The sequence below is a fragment of the Marmota monax genome, unplaced genomic scaffold (assembly GCF_021218885.2).
Source record: "Marmota monax isolate L192 unplaced genomic scaffold, Marmota_monax_Labrador192_F-V1.1 WCK01_AAM20220418_F8-fsc00061, whole genome shotgun sequence".
In the NCBI taxonomy this organism is placed as follows: domain Eukaryota; kingdom Metazoa; phylum Chordata; class Mammalia; order Rodentia; family Sciuridae; genus Marmota; species Marmota monax.
Genome location: NW_026695230.1, coordinates 5,207,070 through 5,227,785, shown reverse-complemented (window position 1 = coordinate 5,227,785; position 20,716 = coordinate 5,207,070). Strand labels below are relative to the sequence as shown.

Sequence of the window (20,716 nt, the reverse complement as noted above, 5' to 3'; positions counted from 1 at the left end):
GTTAAAGACTTAGTTTTCCTCAGGGTGGCAGAATTGGGAGGGCATTGTTTCAAATGTATTAAGATAGTTCTCAAGAGAGTGAAATCTTATAACTAGTTCAAGATGTGACTGTCGTTTCTACACATGCTTCTGATATGGTGTCAGACCATTTGCTGTCCTTACTGGAGGCTGAGCCATGGGGGCTGTTTGATCTTCAACTTTGAATCTCAGGATTGGCGATGGGGGTCAGTGGTAGAGAGCTTGCCTAGTGTGTTGAGGCCCTGGGTTCAGTCCTCACCACAAAACAAAACAAAAACCTACAAAGCTTTCATCCTCCAAAACTGTTGACTGGTCTCAGTTTTTTCATTGCCAGGACAAAAAGTTGATGACACAGTCATGAAAATCTCAAAGGATTGAGAAAGAAGGACCAGAGGGCTCTGTATTCTTTTTCAACTTCTAGAATTTCAAGCATCGAACTTTGTGACACAAAACAGGATTTTGCTTTCTATTTGAACATCTGGGTTATTCTAGAACAAGAAGATATTGCTTTTGCAATACACTAAAAGCACTATCATTTAGCTAAGCAGAATCTCTTGAGTATGGAGTAGGTGGAATTGGGAAGCTTCTGAAGTCATCATTGCAGCAGCCACAAAATAAAATGTGTGTCTGAGGTTGGAATAGTCACCGACAGTCAGGAGCTACCACCCAGTGCCACTGTCATCTGGCTAAGTTTAAACCCAGAACTTGATGGTCCCATGTGAGAAATTCTTACTCACATCACCAACCCAAGAAGCTTTCATTTACTTTCATAATAATTTGCTCTAATAATTTACTTATTAACCTTTATTCTTCTTTATTTTTTAATTTATTCTAATTAGTTATTCATAACAGTAGAAGGCATTTTGACACATTGTACACAAATGAAGCACGACTTCTCCTTCCTCTGGCTATACATGGTGCAGAGTCACACTGGTAGTGTAATCATACATCAACCTTTATCTAACAGAAGTTCTAACTTAGAATTCAGCATGCTTTCAGGTGGAAAGTGCCAGTTTTAAAGGTAGAGAGAAAAAAATCTTCAGAAGAGAGAAAGAAAAAAAGAATGAATAACAAGTAGACTACTGAGTCTTAATGGAATGCTTTTCTGTTTGTTTGATTTTGTTTTTGTAGGGTGCTGGGGATTGAACCCAGAGCCTCAAGCATACTAGGCAAGTAGTCTCACTCTGAGCTACATTCCCTACCCTTGAATGGCTTTTAACTAAAGATAAAACTTGCCTTTGACATTGGAGGCAGCAGAATGAAAATGTTCTTTTTATTTCATAGCCAAGAGCAAAACAATTAGAATCAACATTTTTATTAAACTTCAAATATAGAACAAGATAGGAAGTAGAAATTTTATGTTCATTTTCTGAAACATTTTTTTTTTTAAAAAAACCTTTGGTTTGAGTCACCTTAGGTTATGCCTAAGGAATTTAGTGCCTGTGTAATCCAGTGGAGGGGGGCGGGAAAGGATGAAAATAATTCACCAGTTCCTAGTCTTATAAATTATAGCAGATTGCCAAAACTCATGGGATGATATACTTATTCTCTATTTTTTCATTATCACACTGACAAATGTTATCATTATGTGTGAGTAAAAAATAATACTTTTAAGGCCAAGAACTCCTCTGTCTTGCCCTATATTATTTATGAGTGTTTCAAACTTGATGTCCTGTGAAACTGTTGGGACGTGAAGGTACTTTAAATACCAGGGTCAGCTTGAATGCAGCAGGAAGGAGGAATATAAAAGACACCAGTTCCAGGCACACTGCCTTCCTTCTCTCAGGGTCAGGAGACTATGGCCCCTATGCTACATGTGGTCTGCCGTTTTTATAAATAAAGTTTTGTTGGCTCAGAGCCACACACATTTTCTTATGCATTGTTTGTGGCTGTGTCCATGCCAGTGGCAGAGTTGGGCAGTGATGTCACATGCTTTGTGAAGACTACTTCCTATCTGGCCTTCATAGTTTGTCAGTCACTGCTTTAGATGCGAGCTTTTGAATATGTCCTTTTTAATACCCAAAGCATATTGTGCATCAGTCTTCTGTGATAACAGTATTTCTTTTTCCCTTTTCTGCTAGCTCTGGTGACTCTGTATGTGTATGTGACTGTGTGTGTGTCCATGGCTAAATTTTTTTTTTCTTCAAAGTTTTAGATTTTATATACCTAACCATAGGACCATATAGATGACCATGGCCATATCCCAAGGGACTCAACTTAGAGTACTTGCTTTAAAAGATAGGTAGCACAGCCAGGCATGGTGGCACATGCCTGAAATCCCAGTGGCTTGGGAGGCTGAGGCAGGAGGATCCTGAGTTCAAAGCCAGCCTCAGAAAAAGAGAGGTGTTAAGCAACTCAGTGAGACCCTGTCTCTAAATAAAATACAAAATAGGGCTGGGGATGTGGCCTAGTGGTCGAGTGCCCCTGAGTTCAATCCCTGGTCACCTCCCCCACCAAGATAAAATAAAAGATATGTAGCACAGTCTGAGTAAGCTGCTGGTCTTGATAGAAGTGAATTAACATAGATTTGTTATGCCTCTATGTCTCTGAATCTGTATCAAGTAATATTCATTCTCTTTAATTATCACAGTTACCCTAGAAGGTACATTTAGCTTTTCCCATAAAGAAATTGAAACTGACAGTAGTATGGCAATATGTAAATCAGTGGATGTGTAACCGATGTGATTCTGCAATCTGTATTTGGGGTAAAATTGGGAGTTCATAACCAACTTGAATCTAATGTATGAAATATGACATGTCAAGAGCTTTGTAATGTTTTGAACAACCAATAAAAAAAAAGAAATTGAAACTGAGGGAAGTAATTTTCTTAAAACAACAAATACAGTGAGTCGATTTATACCTGAATTTGACCCCCAAACTCACAGATGTCCTTTCTGCTACCACATTTGGCCTCTTTCTGGTAAACTGTAATAAGCCAGACAAATTCAGCCGATTTGTATTGATAGCAACAAGTCATTTTTCCTTGACTTCACACTATCTTATACTGCATGTATAGGTCAAATAAATATAATTTTTTCCCCAGCTGCAAAGTGAGAGAGTATTGGTTTCTTACCACAGACTGCTGTTCATAGCTCATGTCTAATTTTTTAAAAGTATATCTTCAAAATGGTTATAGAGGTCAATGTTCACACTTCTTGGGAGATTTGAAACATTTTTTAGGTAGAGTGAGACATCTCCCCCATCAGAATTTTCATCAGCATGTAATTTTTCAAAGAGGTACAAAGTCCTTCAAAATGCCACAGCTAAAGGTTGTTGGGGGCATGGGGAATTTGAGATCAATTATATGGGTAGCCTGCTACGATTTATCATGTGAAGATACCATCTATGTGAATTTAAAGAGAGGCTAGTCAATATCACAGTGTAGAGATAGGACACAGCCAGTGTAAGGGTATTACAGATAAAGGAGAAGGGAGGCTTCCCTCCCCCTCCTATGAATGAGGGATGGGAAATAGATAAAAAAATGTTGAGCTATTTTAACATAATTGTTCAGAGCAATACTAAGGCAAGAATCATTCATTTTGACTACAGTAATCCACTGTTCAACCTGGGCCAACAGCAGAATCAAGTATAATAGATGACAAAAGTAAATTATGTAGTAGCCAAATGGAAATTGGTTTAATTACATTAAATGTTTTGCTTTTTACTCTCATTTTCAAGGTGAGTAAAAGACATGCATTAAAAATGACCAAAGTGGAAGTTTTGTTGGACATCATCTAAAATTTGAATCATATTGCATAAAATTATCAATTAGGTTAGAATGAAAAGTAATTGTGGATGAATTCTTCCCACCTTTAGAGCAAGTTATTCCTTTTTAAAAGGTTTCTTGTTGACAGAAGGTGTGGATTATAGATATTGCAACCAATCCATCATTAGGGTGCGTAGTTCTGTGGCTAGCTTCATAAATTTTGTCATAAACAAAATCAGTTTGGAGACAAAATTAATACAGACCTTTTAATTCATAAACTTGTGGCAAGGGAACCCATTTGCCACCATTTTGGTTTCTAATAGCTTTAAAAGTATGAAGATTTATGGAATTAAAAAAAAAGGAAAGGCTGGGCTGGGGTTGTGGCTCAGTGACAGAGCACTTGCCTCACGCAGGTGAGGCACTGGGTTCGATCTAAGCACCACATAAAAACAACAAATTAAAGATATTGTGTCCATGTATGACTAAAAAAATATTTTTTTTTTTAAAAAAGAGGAAAGGCTGAGGCAGACTCTGACAGGCAAGCATTCTACAAGGTGAGCTTTTGTAATCAGGGAAGGTTTTCTAATTGGATTTTTGGAATGTTGCTAGTCCCTAGTGGACTGTGTGAGAGAGCAAGCTAGACATTTAGGGGTATTTCAAAATACAAAGGACTGTTCAGTGTTAGATATGGAGGTTTTCCTGTGGTTGGCCATTTCCTGGAACAAGTGTGGGCCAAAGGGGCACTGTGTTGGTATGTTTGTGGTCAAACTGCCATAGTGGCCCTTACTTAGGAGTGGGCACTGTCACGGCAGGCAGCTTCTCCATGTGCTTTTCTCTGGTTGAAGTGGGTTAGGGAGGTAGGACTCGGGCGATGGTGTATTTGTGAGCCAACTATCTTCATTTCTGATTTGAGTTCAATGTCCATTTTGACACTTTCTGTACTTTGTGGTGTACCATGATATAGAAAATAAAGAGAGTCCACAAAGAAGAGAAATGGCCAAAGAAGGAGTGTTAAATGGCCCAGAAACATTGGTCTCCATCTGGTTTATAAAGGCTAGTTCATCTTCCCAGTATTCAGTGACATTGTTTATTGTGGTTGATGGCATGAGCTTTAGCCACAAAATTATGGTTAACACCCCTCTCTAGGAGGGTAAGCACAGTACAGCCATGATGTGGATCATAAATCATGAAAAAAGGCATTGGGGTTCTCCCTATTTGCTTGTTCAGTTTTTTTTTTCCCCTCCAGGTCTAACAGAGGTATTTTGGCTCCTTTGAAAAGATCCTTTATGGTGATGGTGGTAACATATTTCTGATACACAGCAGTGAACTAGAGGTCAGGGAGTCTGAGCTTTAGATTCAACTCTGTCACCCTTCAGCTGTATGATCTTGAACTCCTGGAGAGACCTGGTATCTTACGTTGGACAAATTAGGAGGGGTGAGAACAATACCACCAGCACAGAGAGGTCTGCTAAATGTCAGCTTTCTTGACATGTTGGCTGTGAAAACAGATGCACTCATTTACATATATACTTTAAATGAACATCATCATGAGTGTGTCTGATGGGGAGATGGTTTCTGCTAGGGGAGATTTTAGTGTGAGGCAAAACTTCCAACTCCATGGTAGGCAAACAGTTTCAACCTGATGTGGGATATGTTACTCTTAACTAACTGAACTTTTATGAGGTGCAATCTCTTTATGAGTGCCATGTAATTTAGAGAATTGGAGCTTTAAAGAAAAATAAACTTGGATTTCAACTTGGCTCTGCCCATTGCTAATGATATGATCTAAGGAAACTTAATTAGCTTTCCAAACCTTACTTGACTTTTTCTGTAAAATAAAATATTCCTTGCAGAATCATGTGGATCAAAACTCCTGGATGCCCATAATGGGCGTTCAATAAACTGTAGCTGCTTCTATATGATACATATTTTACCTGTCAGGCAGTCCATTTGTGACTAACCCTCTAAATATAACCAACTGGGGCTGGGGCTCAGCAGTAGAGCACTTGCCTAGCATGTATGAGGTCCTGGGTTCAATCCTTAGCACCACATAAAAATAAATAAAGGTATTGTATCCAACTACAACTAAAAATAAATAAATAAAACCAGCTAAAATGTAAATATATAAATAACTATCTAAATATTTCCTTCTCTGAAGCCTCTTCTAAAGTTGGAAAATATAACACCTTACTTAGTAGATTTTACCCTGCTATTTATACAGCTTAGATAAAGGCCTCAGAACATTTTCGTAGCATTATAAAGTATACCTAAAGGAGTTTTCAGCTAGTTGAAAACTGACCTTCCTATAACTCTGGTTTAAATGACTCAGATATGGGAGAAAGGGGACTTACTGAAACAATGAGGTTATTTCTACAGCAGATAGCAATTGCACAGAAGCATAGATAAGAATGTGTAATCGTATACAGAAGTTCATTTTCAATTTTAGAGGACAAATATTTTTAAAATTTTTATGAATTTCCAGCTAAGAGACTAGGTGGTAGAGAAAATTGTCATTATACGGCCAACTCTTATTTTACTGTGCCTCTAATTCTGATTTTTATTTTCATATATGAGATATTCATCATAGGTCTCATCCATTACTATGTTTATTATTTATCTACCCAGCTATTCATCCATCCAGTTCTTCATCTTTTATGTTGTTCATCTTCAAATGTCTTTATCCTCTATTTAATACTAGGTACTATGTCCACTGGGTGTTAGAGACAAAGATATGTAAGAAAATCATTTATGTTTGAATAAAGCAGCTCTGCAGAGGCAGAGACACCTGGACAAATGATGACAGTATAATTTAACTTTACAGAAGTTAACTTTATAGAAGTTGAGATAGAAATATGGTGTTTTTTTCTATCAGGGCAGGTTCTAAGTTAGAGGTATGTATGGAGGGCCATGGAGGATCTGGTGGAAGAGTGGAGGATGGAAAGGGGGATTTTAAATTTTTTTCATGTGAATTGGAACATTAGATGAGTTCTGAATGATGAGAATATATTTGCTAAGAGGTCAAGTGAGCAGAGTATCCCAGGCTGAAGGAATATCATGAGAAATGGTACTAAATATTACAAGTTGATGCAATTTGGTTTTCTTGATGATATTTACTGAATTCAGTAGTTCAGGACTTTGCTCAGTGGTGACATGTTGCTGGACTGGCAAGTTAGGCAAACTAGAAATATCCACAGGGATTAGGAGTTAAGAAAGTAGGTAGCAGGAACTCCTGGGAAGATAGCCCAGTGGTTAAAGGTGAGCACTCTGAAGCTGACTGATTGATATTACACCTGGATTTTATAGGTATTAGTTGTGTAGCCTTAGCAAGTCACTTGACTATTCTGTGCCTTAGTTTCCCCCATTTGTAAAATGGGGTAAAAACTTCCACATAAGAGCTTAATAAAAATTAAATGATTTAATATGCATTAAAAAGCTTAGAAGTGTCTGGCACACTAAAAGTACTACACATTTCTTAAAATTAGCAACAACAATATCTGCCTCCCAAAGGAAAGGAAACATTAGGCCCATCTGCATGTCTTGGCAATTTAGACATTTGATTGATTGATTCTCAAAAAAAAAGGGAGAGAGAAAAAGAAAAAACAAAAAAACAACAACAATCCAGTGATGATATTTTTATAAACTAGCCATTTTGTAGACAAGGAAACATACAATTTGAATATGACCATTGTCATCTACAGAGCAAGGTATAGATGTGGGATCTACACCCACATATTCTTATCTGCTATTAATACTTGTCATGCAAAGACCTGATAGCTGAACAACATGGAGGTGGGTGGTAAGTGGGAGGGTTTGGGACCTTGGAGACATGAATAGGTCTGGGATGTAGGCACGTAAGAGTAAATGATAACATAGGATCAGGTTCAATGAAAAGGTCTAGACAGGCAAAGTGTTCTCTTTTAGGTGACCTGGAGGATCAGAGAAGAGACAGCTTGGAGTCTAGGGCAAAAGTCTTGCTTCCTGTGAGGTACAGAAAAACCAGCAGGGCAAGCAGTGTATGCTGGTGAGTGTTTAACATTGGTCAGGGCCTGGGGTGCAAGATGACGGAATTTCAGAGTTTATTGACTTCCCTGGCTTAAGTGTTTTTAATAGGTGACTGATGTGAAGCAACTGATGCTGGGTTTGGGAAACGTGCATAGTCAGCTGTCACGAGTCTGCATGAGCCAACTAGAGCATAGCACAGAAGCCAGGACCCTGGCCTGAGACTCAAAATGACAAACTAGTGGTTATTCTGATCAGATTCCATCTTTTATCACCTGAACAGAATTCCCTTGGGGGTTTATTTTGTTGTCATGATACGGTTACTGCCAGTTGTGCCTTTGGCCAAAAAGAACTTAGTAGCATTCAGATTGGTTTCCCTTCCAAGTAAACTGATTGGCTGAACCATAGCCCAGGCTTCCTCAGGACTTTCACATTGCCTAAGATTGTCCCCAGGCTTTGCTGGGATCCTACTTCCTCCCACCTCCATCATCTGTGCCCACTGCCAAAGCCGCCAGACCTTTTCATGACTTGTCCTGTAGATCCTATGCCTTGTTTGATATTGTATGTCCCTTAAGCTGATTATTCTTCCTGTCTCTACTTTTCCTCCCTCCCACTATGCTATGTTCTCTAGAACTCTAAGTTTTTTTTTTTTTTAAAGCCCACCCATATCATGCTCAGACTCTTCATCTTTTCCTCCATGTCTTTGTCTTCTTGCATCCCCTGGGGATACAGCCCTCTAAGCAGAGACCCTTTTTTCTTCAACACATGATGCACCTTGGAGCCCAGGGGCCGCATCAGCTTTTACAGACAGCTTTGCAGCATCTAGAGTGATTTCTTCCTTCCTCATACAAAACTGTTTCTCCTTGGAAGTCTCAGCCATCTGCTCATTATACCTGTTATCCCTTCTAGTCATTGTCAGTGACAGATCTCTTGGCCACTCCCCCTCATTCACGGAGGGTCTCATACCTAGCTGCTCAGACTTCATTTCCATGTAAAGCTATATCACCATTCTTGGGAAAACTCCAGCCTTGAAGATTTTTACCTTTGGGACTAAGTCATCTTCACACATATACCAATTCCTGGCTTTTGATCTTGTTGTCACTTGACTCTTTTACCCTTAACTTTTAATCATTAACACTAGCAAACTGATCTCTAGGCAGAATCATCCAGCTCTAAGCTCTCATATGTTTTCATTCCACTCAAGCCAGACTTCTATACTCTTTCTTCTGGTGTGAGTGATGCTCTCCTGTCTGTCAGATCCACCCCTAGCATTGCTTCCAGAATGATGATTTTAAATATACATCAGTGATCATATCATTCATTAGCTTAAAATGTTAATAATTCTTTATTATTTCATGCATTCATTACACAAAAAGGAACTGAGCCATCGGGAATAACTCTTCTCAACAGATGTACAAATTCATTCATGCTTATGAATGAAATAAAAATATATTTAATCAACTACCTGCAAAAAATCATTACTACCCATAAGCAGCTTGTTCTCAGAATAAAATCAAGTTCATAGCATGTCGTTCAAGCCCTGTATTGAACTGAGCTGGACTCACCTTCCTGATGTTCTGGTGAGTTCTGGTTCCTGGCACTTCTTCTTCCTCCCCTTTGCCCAATCCAAAGTTCCTCTACTCATCATATGCTCCCCCATTATAGATTAGCATCCACTTATCAGAGAAAAAATTTGGTCAAGTTTTTGAGGATTGGCTTACTTTGCTTAGCATGATATTCTCCAGCTCCATCCATTTACCTGCAAATTCCATAATTTTATTCTCTTTTATTGTTAGGTAATATTCCATTATGTATATATACCACAGATTCTTTATCCATTCATCTATTGAAGGGCATCTAGATTGGTTCCACAGTTTGGCTATTGTGAATTGGGCTGCTGTAAACATTGATGTGGCTGTGTCCCTATAGGATGCTGTTTTTAAGTCCTTTGGGTATAGACCAAGGAGTGGGATAGCTGCGTCAAAGGGTTCATTTTAGTGGTGGTAACAGCAGTCACAGTGTTCTGCAATCATCTTCACTATTTCCCAAACCTTTTCATTGGTGTCAACAGAAATTCTGTACCCAATAAGCAACATGTATTTATTTTGCATTTTCTTAACAATCATATACTGATTTTTAAGGATCACCTTGAGTACTTTACAGTTTTTGTACCAGGGTTCATGGATTCAGTTAGACAGATAAACATTTGAAGTTGGGAATAATGTTGATTTCAATTCAAGAGGTTTACTTTATCTAAGGAATCTCTGCACAAGGAAACACATGAAGAAGCAGCTCATTTTCTTAGTACTCAGCTGATCATCATTAATCATGTGGGTTCTAGAAGATGGGAATGGTTTCATACAGGTTGTATTCAATAACTACCTGCTCATAGGTCTATAAGTTTGTGTAATTCAGAGTCTGGTGTTTAATCACTGGTTAATTAGATGCTGCACAGAATCAAATCTAAACCTCTAGCACAAATCATTTATTTTTAAAAGACTAAAGCCTGTACACTTTATTTTAACTGCTCTGCAAAAGTGGTGAATGAATAATTTGACCCAGTGACTATAGGAACTTGTGATTTAATTAACAAAGAAAGAAGAACGCTAAGGTGGCATTGTAGAGAGGCAGAAAAGAATTGATGCCAAGGGTTTTAATTTCCCAGAATCACCTTCTGGTTAATTTTTGTGCCCCCATAAGATAAAGATGTTAGTAATATCTATATGGTACTAGTAAAGATGAAAGGAATCAATTACATATGCAGAGTATTTAAACCTATGCTTGGCACAGAATAGTTATTAATAAAGATTATTCACAACCAGAGATGAAGATGCAGATGGCTTGTTGGTGACGTGGCACCCTTCCATTCTCATTCATTCTAATTGACTTTCTTCTTTCTTCGTAAAGTGAAATAGTATCCCTCTCATGGAATCAAAGAAACAAAGAAAGACCACAAATGTTTTGTTAAAGCATCCTTCTTGCTTTCTCGAGGCTTAAAACAACAACCATCCCCAGTAAGTCCTTCTCCTTTTCATTGGTATTACTGCCATGGATTAGGACAGTCTTCCAACTTCTCTTGAAATTCCTTTCCCAATTGTAGGGAAGGTAGAAGATCTCTGTAGCTTTTACATTTCCAGGGTGTTCTTTGATTATTCCAATGGATTCACAATGCATCAGGAAATACGGGCCTTTGGGAAGTGTTGGTTTTGTTGGTACCAACAGCTGAGTTCACACACTGATGGATCTAGGTAGGCTGAGACACAGCCTGAGGCCATGGCTGTACTGGTTGCCCTTCACACCATGTGATTCTTTCCTTACAGACTCTTAGCATCACTTATGGATTTGCTGAAGGTCAGAAGTACCAGGGTGGGAGGAAAGTGATGGGGAATATTTTATGATGCTTTCCCAACTTGAGCTAGAAATTGGTATGCTGTGATTCCTGATGGCACAAAACGATGTCTTTCTTTATGACAGTGATTCTGAAATTGTGCTCAGCAGGAAAAAAAAAATCTTAGCCTGAATTTCCAAATATCTGACATAACTATGCATGGACAATACTTTAAAATATCAGCAACTCAACAATCTAACTTAAACATTATGGTGTTTTTAACTCTATCTAAGATGCCTTCTTTATTGTTCATGATATGACCAAAAGGTCGTTTGAGTTTTTAATCTGAAAATATTTGATCTGGGAGATAATGTTTGACACATATCTTAGAAGATGATATAAAATTTTCTCTACTGCCCTAGGGCACTGAGAAACATAAAGGTTTTGGTATGAGTCAGCCCAGGCTTTCGTAACAAAATACCGTAGACTTAGTGGTGTAAAACACACACACACACACACACACACAAGTTTGTTTTCTCACTGTTCTGGAGTTTGGAAGTATGAGACTCAGGTGGCAGCATAGTCAGATTCTGTGTAGGTTCTGTTCCTTGGCTTGCAGAAAGCCCCTTTTTCCTGTGTGTGCATATGAAAGAGAGCAAGAACAAATTCTGTATGCTTGGCACAGAATAGTTATTAATAAAGATTATTCACAACCAGAGATAAAGATGCGATAATTATAAAAGCAATAATTCATATCATGATGCCCCAACCTCTTGATCTCATCCAACCCAAATCATCTCCCCAAATCTTAAGACTTCAACATGTGAATCTGGCAGGGGCATGTTCGAAGTGTGGAAGGGGACACAATTCAGTCCATAGCAATTATTTAAGCATCTCCTTAAGTTGTCTTATTTATCATCTTCTCCTTCCTTCCCTTTGTTTTTCCCCTGCCTTTCCTCCTGTTTCCCTCCTCCCTTGCTCTTTATCATTTCTTCTATTCTCTCTATCTATATCCCTATCTCTATCCATCTCTGTCCATCTCTTTCCACTACAACTTCCATGGCATCATGCTTTAAGACAGATATTTTGGGTGGAATTGAATAGGCAGATATGTTTTATCCAGCATGAAATGTTTAGAGAAACACTAGACTCAATACTTAAAAAACTAATTCTGGAATTTTCAGATTGCCTAGAAAGATGAGAGAGGTAGCTCATATTTCATGAAAGGTTATACTATGGGTGAAGAGCACAAGCCCTGGAGCAAGCCACCTGAGTTAATTTCTTGGCAGTCCAGGCCCAATTCCTATGTGAACTTGCACAATTTATTGTACATTCCTGTGTTTCTAATTCCTCATCTATAAAGTGAAAGGTCATTCTAATCTTTTCCTTATAGAGTTGTATTAAATATGTTAACACATATAAATTCCTTAATACTATGCCTGGTGTGTAGTAAGTAGTATATGAGCAATGCCTCTTGCTACTCTTTTCTGGCAATATTGGATTGGAGCTCCAGCTTTACACAGTCCACCCTTTGCTTACTGATTTGCAATCACTGAGGTTGTCATTTTTCCATTTATTATAAGGAAGACCTTATTTCTTTGTGAAAGGGACATATATATGTGTGAAATATCTCTCTATATATTTCACTGGCTTCCATAGGCATTTGGTTTATATTCCTAGAATCTATAGCTCTTTGACTTTTCTTCCCTTCATTTAGGAAGATTATAATTATAGAAAAATATAAAACATTGGATAAACACTAATTCCAAAATTAGAATATCTTGATTCTGTTTCCAGTGCAATGATTATCTAGGTACCTTTGGGCATGTTAGAGTTTTTCTCTTGGGCCGTATTTTCACATTTGAAGAAAAAGATAATCCACATTTTGTCTGTCTCACTGGTTTTTTTTTTTTTTAAAGTTAAGCACTTTTTAAAAAGAGAAATTATATGTTCACAACAAAATTGAAGGCCCAGAGATTGCCCATATGCCCCTACCCTGACCCATGGTTTATTTATTATCAACATCCCCTACCAGAAAACACATTTGTAACAACTGATGAGCCTATTTTGACACATCATAATCACTTAAAGTCCTTTGTTTACATCAGGGCTCATTCTTACTTGGTATTCTATTAGTTTGGACAAATACATAATGGGATTTATGTATTATTTTAGATAGTAGCAAACAGCAATTTCATCACCCTAAAAATTCAGTGGATTTTTATAAGGTGAAGTTAGAGATCACATAGGTTCAAACTTTAAAAAAATATCCAGTATGATACTGTTTGACACATATCTTAGAAGATGATATACATCAGCCAACTGGCCACAACTGCTGTTGTTATAGTTCTTGATCTCTGCAAGGTCAGAAGACTAACCTGTGTTTGGTAGGTTGTCTTACCAGTCCCTTGAAAACTTGCCCACAGGTGTGCTTTTATGTGGATATAAGTTTGCTTGTCCTAGTTGCTCTTAGTATTCTGGAGAGATGCCAATTCATTTGACATAGAGACAATATAAAGACTCAGGTCACCCTAATAGTATTTTCTAGGACCCATGTCTTGAGAAAGACATCTGAAACATTTTTAGGCTCCCCACACAAGGAGAGAATAGCCTAAGAGAAACAGTTCCAAAAGTAAACTTTATGATGAGTAAACAGAAATACCTGAATGTGTGAAGATCATAAGGCCTTTACCTGTCTCATGTTATAGAGGGGAAAACCAAGGTCTATAGAAGAAAAGTGACTTGCCTAGTACCACAGTTAATAGGAAAAGCAAGAAAGGGTGGGGAGATGGCTTAGTGGCAGAGCACTTGCCTAGCATGAATAATGACCTGGGTTCAATGCCCATCACTGGGGACAGGAAGGTGACAGGCAACAAAAATGGAACATGACTCTTAAATGTCAAACCAATGTTCTTGGTCCAACAAAGTGGAACAAATATGCTCCTTGGAGTTGCATGGACCTAGGGTGAAATTCTAGATCCTCGGTATGTAGTATCTGGTGTCAAAATCTATGGTGGTGGGGAGAAATTAGATGAGATGCACACCATCCTTAACTTAAATCATGGATCAATAAATATTGGTTTTCTTTTCCCCACTCTTTTTAAAAATTTACACAGGGAATGATACATGGCTTTATTCATTCATTCATTCATTCTCTTCCTGGATCTAACCCTTCCTGGTCTATTTCTAGAACATTCTTGCAAAATAAGTCTGGATAGCTTACGTTATTAAGATCGTGTTTTGCATCTACTTCTATTTGCTGCCCAGACCCTGGACTCTAATTCAATCTTCTGTTTACCATCCAGACCCTGCATTCTAATTCAATAACAATGATGGCTGGAGTTTGTCTGCATTTGTTTTCAACTCACATGCAGATGGAGGGTGGTGGTATGTAGAAAACCATTATGCCACATCAAGTTTCATTTTAAAGTCCATAAGTTTACCTTTTGAAAATTAAAAAAAAAAAGCTGCTTCTCCAGCCTGGGAACATAAATCATGTACTTTTTATTACCTCAAAAGACCACCAGAAGATGAGCTCTAATGTTCCAAAGGTGACAAGCAATTTATATGAATGAATCACAATTTAAGTCCCATTATACTTGAACTGATAGATATTGCAATAAGGTTTGTGGATGTTTCTTTAACAATATTTGATAGCAATATAAAACAGCCAGGCCTCTTGGTTACTAATTTCTGATCCTATAGAGGGTACTCGGTAGTGTTCAGCAACGGAAGTAGAGGCCGTATCAAACTGTGTGTTCCAGCTGGAAGCAGAAGGCATCCACCAGTTTTGGGGTCTTGAGTCACTGGAGCTTAAAGTGTGAAAATGTTAGAATTTGATTTAAAAGGGAAGCAGGGACGCATGGGGCAGTGTTGCCATTTTAACAGAGTGTAAAACCAGAACAAATGTCATGAACAGCATTGCACATAGGCACCGATTTTGGAGAGCTGTTTGTTTCCACACATCTCTGAAGCTCAGAGAAATCGAACACAGTCATAGTGTTGAAATGTTACGAAGTGTTAAAACTGACACCATGAAAATAATGCCAACTTCGGAGTCCAACAACTTGACTCCAGATCCAGGCTGTTATGCTGACTGATTCTGTGCCTTGGGAAAGTGATCTAATAATCCCTGTGCTTTACTTTAATCATAATGGTATGTGGATCCCTACCTCCTAGAGTAATCAAGAATAATGTTTTGAACAATCAATAATAATAAAAAAAAAAATAAGTGGAAGGACAGGGTGCTCCCTGTAGAGTACCTAATGTAGTGTCTTGATATGTAAAAACAAAGACATAGAATGTTTACCAAGTGCCAGAGGAATTTCCAGCTTCATCCTATGAGGCATGTTCTATGTAGCCTTTTTTTTTTTCAGCATAGTAGCACCCTGTACCCAAAGAGGTGCTTTTTATATCCATCCACAGATATCCATTTAAATGGTTCTTCCCAGAAAAGCTGTCCGGGCTAATTCAGACCTCGGACTTGAACCTGGACTTGAATATGTTCAACATTCACCCTGAGATTCAGCCTCAGGCTTGGCCTCCTTGCTTTGGGGTGACTATCACATTTGGAGAGACCATGGCTTCAAAGGATTACTTTAGGCAGCGCACAGCCACCACCCGGACAAAGGCCAGACCACACTGCAGGCCTGTGGTTAGAGTCCTCAGTGTGTTGGGTCTACTCATTTTCACTCTCTGAATGTTGGTTCATTCTTTCAATAGGGAGTTATGATTTTTGTTCTGTTCTATTGTATAATTATTCATTACCTTTCAGAGCCTTTTGTTTTTCCTTGAATATAAAAGCAAAATTTGTCCTCAGCTCATTCTAAAAATCTCAGTTGTGTGCTATTTCTTGAGATTGTTTTCTCAGGATATCCCAGCTCTCTGAAGATGGTAATTCTGTTTTGATTCTCTTTATAATCAGATTTCCTTTTGAAGCACTCTTGAGTCCTGTTGAAACTCTCTGCTAGGTTATGTCTTTCCCTGAGGTTGGAGAGATGATTTTTATTTTGGCAAGCTTGTCACCATCCCATGCCGCATCCAAATCCCGAAGTCATAGAAGTTGTGAATTCTATTCTTTCTTCCATCATTTCATCTCAAGAGACTCAGCTGGATGAGCTCACTTTGCTCTCCCACACCCCACCATTTATCTCAAGGTAATTTAGATATGTGTTGGTTACAGGATGGGTAAGTAATGAAGGTTAAGTTTGTAGTAGTTTAATTTTCTGGTGGTACATTTTTCAGCTTTTTGGATTTATGTTGTTGCTGTGTTTTTCTATACTAAGTAATTATAAGACTTGCATGAGCCAAAATTACAAACAGTATGAACTGAGAACAGAAGCCTACTCTAAGACATATCTGCAGAATAGCAGGGATGTATGGCCGTGGGGTCCTGGAGGACTTGTAAAGAGCAAGGATTGGATTAAATCGATGTGAGAAATCCTGGCTGGAGTTTTCTAACCGTCCCCTTGTCTGTTGGAAATATTTTTAATTCAAAGCATTAAAGACATTTGAAACAGAGAGATAGCTTGGGCTGTTTCGTCAAAATAAGAATATTAAGTCAAGTCACTCCTTCAAAGCCACATGACGTGGAGGTCTCCCAGAAGTTGCATGGTGGCCTAAGGGAAATGAGCCAGAAGATTCCTCTGGGAGGAGTTGACCAAGGTCTGTGACAGGGAAACATTCATTATAGTGAGCAGTCTGGTTGTCAGCTGTGGCCCAGGGTGAAGATTGAATTGCCTCTAAGGCAAGTCCAGGCTAGTTTCTCATCTTAAAGAACGGCTGGGCATCCCAGAAGAGTGAGCAGGACTTCAGCATGACTGTGTCTCTGTGAGTAAAATACCAACGTAATTTAGCCTTCAGCTTGCCCTGCTCCAATCAATTTTCTTTACTACAGCTATAGTGATATTTTAAAAACAGAAATTGGATGGTGTCACTACCCTGATTAAAGTCTGAGTTCCTTCACATGGCCCACAAGGCCTGACGGGATCTGGCCTAAGCTTACCTTTCCAGATTCATTTCAGGTAGATGATGCTTCTTCTTGTAACTAAGTCTTCTCAGGCATTCTTCTCTGGAATGTTTTTTCTTTCCTGTTTATCTGTTTCACTTCTATCTCAGGTCTCAGATGAAGCACTGCTTCCTTAGAGAATCCTTCTCTGACCTCTTTGAGGAGGTCGAATCCCCTTGTTAAGAGATTTCCCATCCTTGGTGCAATGATGACAGGTTTTGCTCAGGGTCCTGCTAGGCTATGAGGTCCAGGATGTCATTGTATTCATCACACCAGGTCAGGGATTTGTAGGTGGCTGATTGGTGTTCTTTGAAATTCAGGAGTTCTCTTCCCTTCCTAATTTAATGGAGACAAAACTTTAGCCACTAGAATATCACCTCTGGATTTCCACCCTCATTCTCTCTCTTTTTTTCAAAATTGATTTTATTATTTTTTAAAAAATACATGACAACAGTGGAATGCATTACAATTCTTATTAGACATATAGAGCACAATTTTTTGTATCTTTGTATATAAAGTATGTTCACACCAATTTATGCCATTATACATGTACTTTGTTTTTTTTGCATTACAATTCTTAATGCACATATATACCACAATTTTTCATATCTCTGTATATAAGGCATGTTGACAACCAATTCAAGTCTTCATACATGTACTTTGTATAATGATGACCATCATATTCCACCATCTTGCTAATCCCCTGCCCCCTCCCTTTCCCTCCCACCCCTCTTCCCTATCTAGAATTAATCTAATCCTCCCATGCTCTCCCTCCCTACCCCATTATAAGTCACCCCCCTTATATCAGAGAAAACATTCATTTTACTCAGCATTAAAAAAGAACAAAATCATGGCATTTGCAGGTAAATGGATGGCATTGGACAGGATGATAATGCTAAGTGAAGTTAGTCAATCCCAAAAAACAAATGCCCACCCTCATTATCTACCTGGTAAATCCCTGTTTGTGTTCTAAGATCAAACTTCACAGTCCTTTTCTTTGAGATTCTTTTCACAGTTGTCCTCTGTGCTAGTCAAGGGAGTCTTGGTGGCTTAAACCAACCAGGACATCCATCTAAGTCATGCAGCATGGTCATCATGCTTATCTGGTGGCCTGCTTCTCATTCAGGGACCCAGGCTGAAAGAGTCTCCATCTCTGTGCTTCCACGAAACAAGACACTGTGGTAAGCCATAAGCTGGCTCTATCTTTTCTCCTAGAAATGATGCACTTTCATTCATATTTTATGATCAGACATACAGCCAGGTTTAAATGAGAAGAGGGTGGGGAAGTACAGTGGTACTATGTGTGAAGAAGTAGGAAAACTGGTAATATTTGATGCTATGCCACCCAACATTTTCCAATACATGTCTTCCCTTGGTGTTCTCAACTTGTCACTTTCATGAATTCATTCCTCCACACTCCTTTAATCATACCAAAGACCTTATAATCAACAATAGTAATATCACTTTTAGAATCTTAATGTGAAGCACATTACTCTACTAAGAAGCAACTCTGAGATGGAGACCGGAACACAGAAAGCTGGTGACTGCCTGAGTTATTTCATTAATTTCTAGTGTTTTGTTCTTATAATATGGTTATGGGAATCTTGTTAACTGTGGGTCTTCTCCTTGGACCTCAATTACCCAGCAATAACTTTTATTTATAGGCTGACAGGTCTTTAGCACAAAAAAGAATATGATGTTATTCTAGGGTGTTTTACTAGGAAATAAATCAACCTACTTTTCTTTAAAAAATAAGTAGAAAAATGGGTTTTCTAGTGACTCAGAGTAGCCATATTTATTCTTGGCTTCTGCACATTAAGGGCTTTAGGATATCAGTGATTATCTTAATGGAAACACTGTGTTTAACTAGTTACCATTTTCAAGGTGATGTCATGAAATAAATCTTGATGAATAAGAGGTCAACTTCTGAGTTCAAATCCCAGGTCCAGTATGTTTCAATGGGATGACTTTTTGTCAGAGATTTAACTTCTCTGAATCTGTTGTCTAGACTTTTTATTTATTTATTTTTACTGGGGATTGAACCCAGGGGCACTTAACCACTGAGCCACATCCCTAGTCCTTTTTAATATTTTATCTAGAGACAGGGTCTTTCTGAGTTGCTTAGGGCCTTGGTAAATTGTTGAGTCTAGTTTTGAAATCCAGTGCTCCTTTTTTCAGTCTCCTCAGCCACTGGGATTACAGGCATGTGCCTCTGTGCCTCGACTTTAAAATGGGGGGAGTATTTGTACTTTGTTCTTGAACTGCATATGAATCAAATTAGGTAATTCCTTTAAAGATACAAAGCATTTTGTCTGCCTCACTGGATTTTAAGCATTAAGTTCAGAACTGACTCTTAGGACAAAGTGATGAGGTATTGGGGGCTTGGACTAGTTAAATGCAAGTCATTAGCCACTAACAATCAGAACCAGAGCTAGAGACCATATTTTCTATCTTGGATTCACATGCTGCACTCAAATCCCTTCCTCTCTCACACCATCAACTATAAGCAGCTTGAGTAAGATGAACATAAATCAATTTTTAAAAACACAATCTATACAAGAGGCCAAACTCTGTACTTATGGGTAGAGGTTATTTTAATCCACACCATGATCTTTTATGAGAAAGCAGAAGATGATCTGACCTCCCTTCCAAAGAGAACAATATATTTTGTTGAATCAGCCCATTATTCTATCACATGAGAGAGATCTCCAGGTCAAGGGATGAAAGACATTAATTTGCATGAGAAACAGCTGCTGTCCGTATCCACAGTACAACACAAGAGAAACTGGCTACAGCATCATTTTGTAACAGAAGGATTAAAGCATGTCTTAGTAAGACACATAGCAGAGAGCAGCCGGATTCCCTTGATCTCTCTGATAAAAGCTGTACCGTGTACCATGGATGCCCAATAAATATTAATTGGTATCAACTTCATGGGCACAGAACTCCTTGAGTTTGGACGTTTAAATTGAGCATCCTCCTTGGTGGGAAATTAATAATTGATTCTGTCTTCATACTTCCAGGGTTCTTAACTCTTCTGTCTCACCATGTGTCTTTTTACGAAATACTTTCAGCTTAGGACAGGATCTCATGTCTCAGCTGAATTTGCACTTAAGTTTTTGTGTTTAATACATCTTGCTTTTCCTCCTGACTTCATTGGACATTCACCTTTTGTAACTTTATTGTAAGATGATTACACTCTGGTTCAATTATTTGACTAACCATGATATTGCTTCTTTTTTTTTCCCCATCAGATATTGATGAATGTGCAGCTAAGATGCATTATTGTCATGCCAATACTGTGTGTGTCAACCTGCCGGGGTTATATCGCTGTGACTGTGTCCCAGGATACATTCGTGTGGATGACTTTTCTTGTACAGGTGAGAATTAAGAAGCATTTCCCCCTAATTTATCCCTTCTTTACACCATATTTGTGTTGCATTTAGCTCCTGGTGCACAAAGTATTGTTTTCCTTAAATAATTTGCTTTCATTATTTCACCCTCGCCTTTTTGAGAAAAATATAATAATAACAGAAATTTTATCTGCATGATTTATTTCCACTCCCAGTATTTCTGCCTGTTTGTGTGAGTACACTTGCATGGGAATGTTATTTGGAATTGGAATTGAAGTCCTAATTGCCTTTGGTAATACTGAAGT

The 20,716-nt window shown here is 38.3% G+C and overlaps 1 protein-coding gene across 2 annotated transcripts in view; it reads left to right on the top strand.

The window, feature by feature from the left end:
- Positions 1 to 20,716, top strand: part of Nell1 (neural EGFL like 1) — an 840,108-nt gene that overhangs the window by 368,699 nt on the left and 450,693 nt on the right. For both annotated transcript variants that reach the window (XM_058576884.1, XM_046438336.2), the window contains exon 13: positions 20,313 to 20,438. In XM_058576884.1, the coding sequence (XP_058432867.1) occupies positions 20,313 to 20,438 (126 nt within the window). The remainder of the gene's footprint in view (positions 1 to 20,312; positions 20,439 to 20,716) is intronic.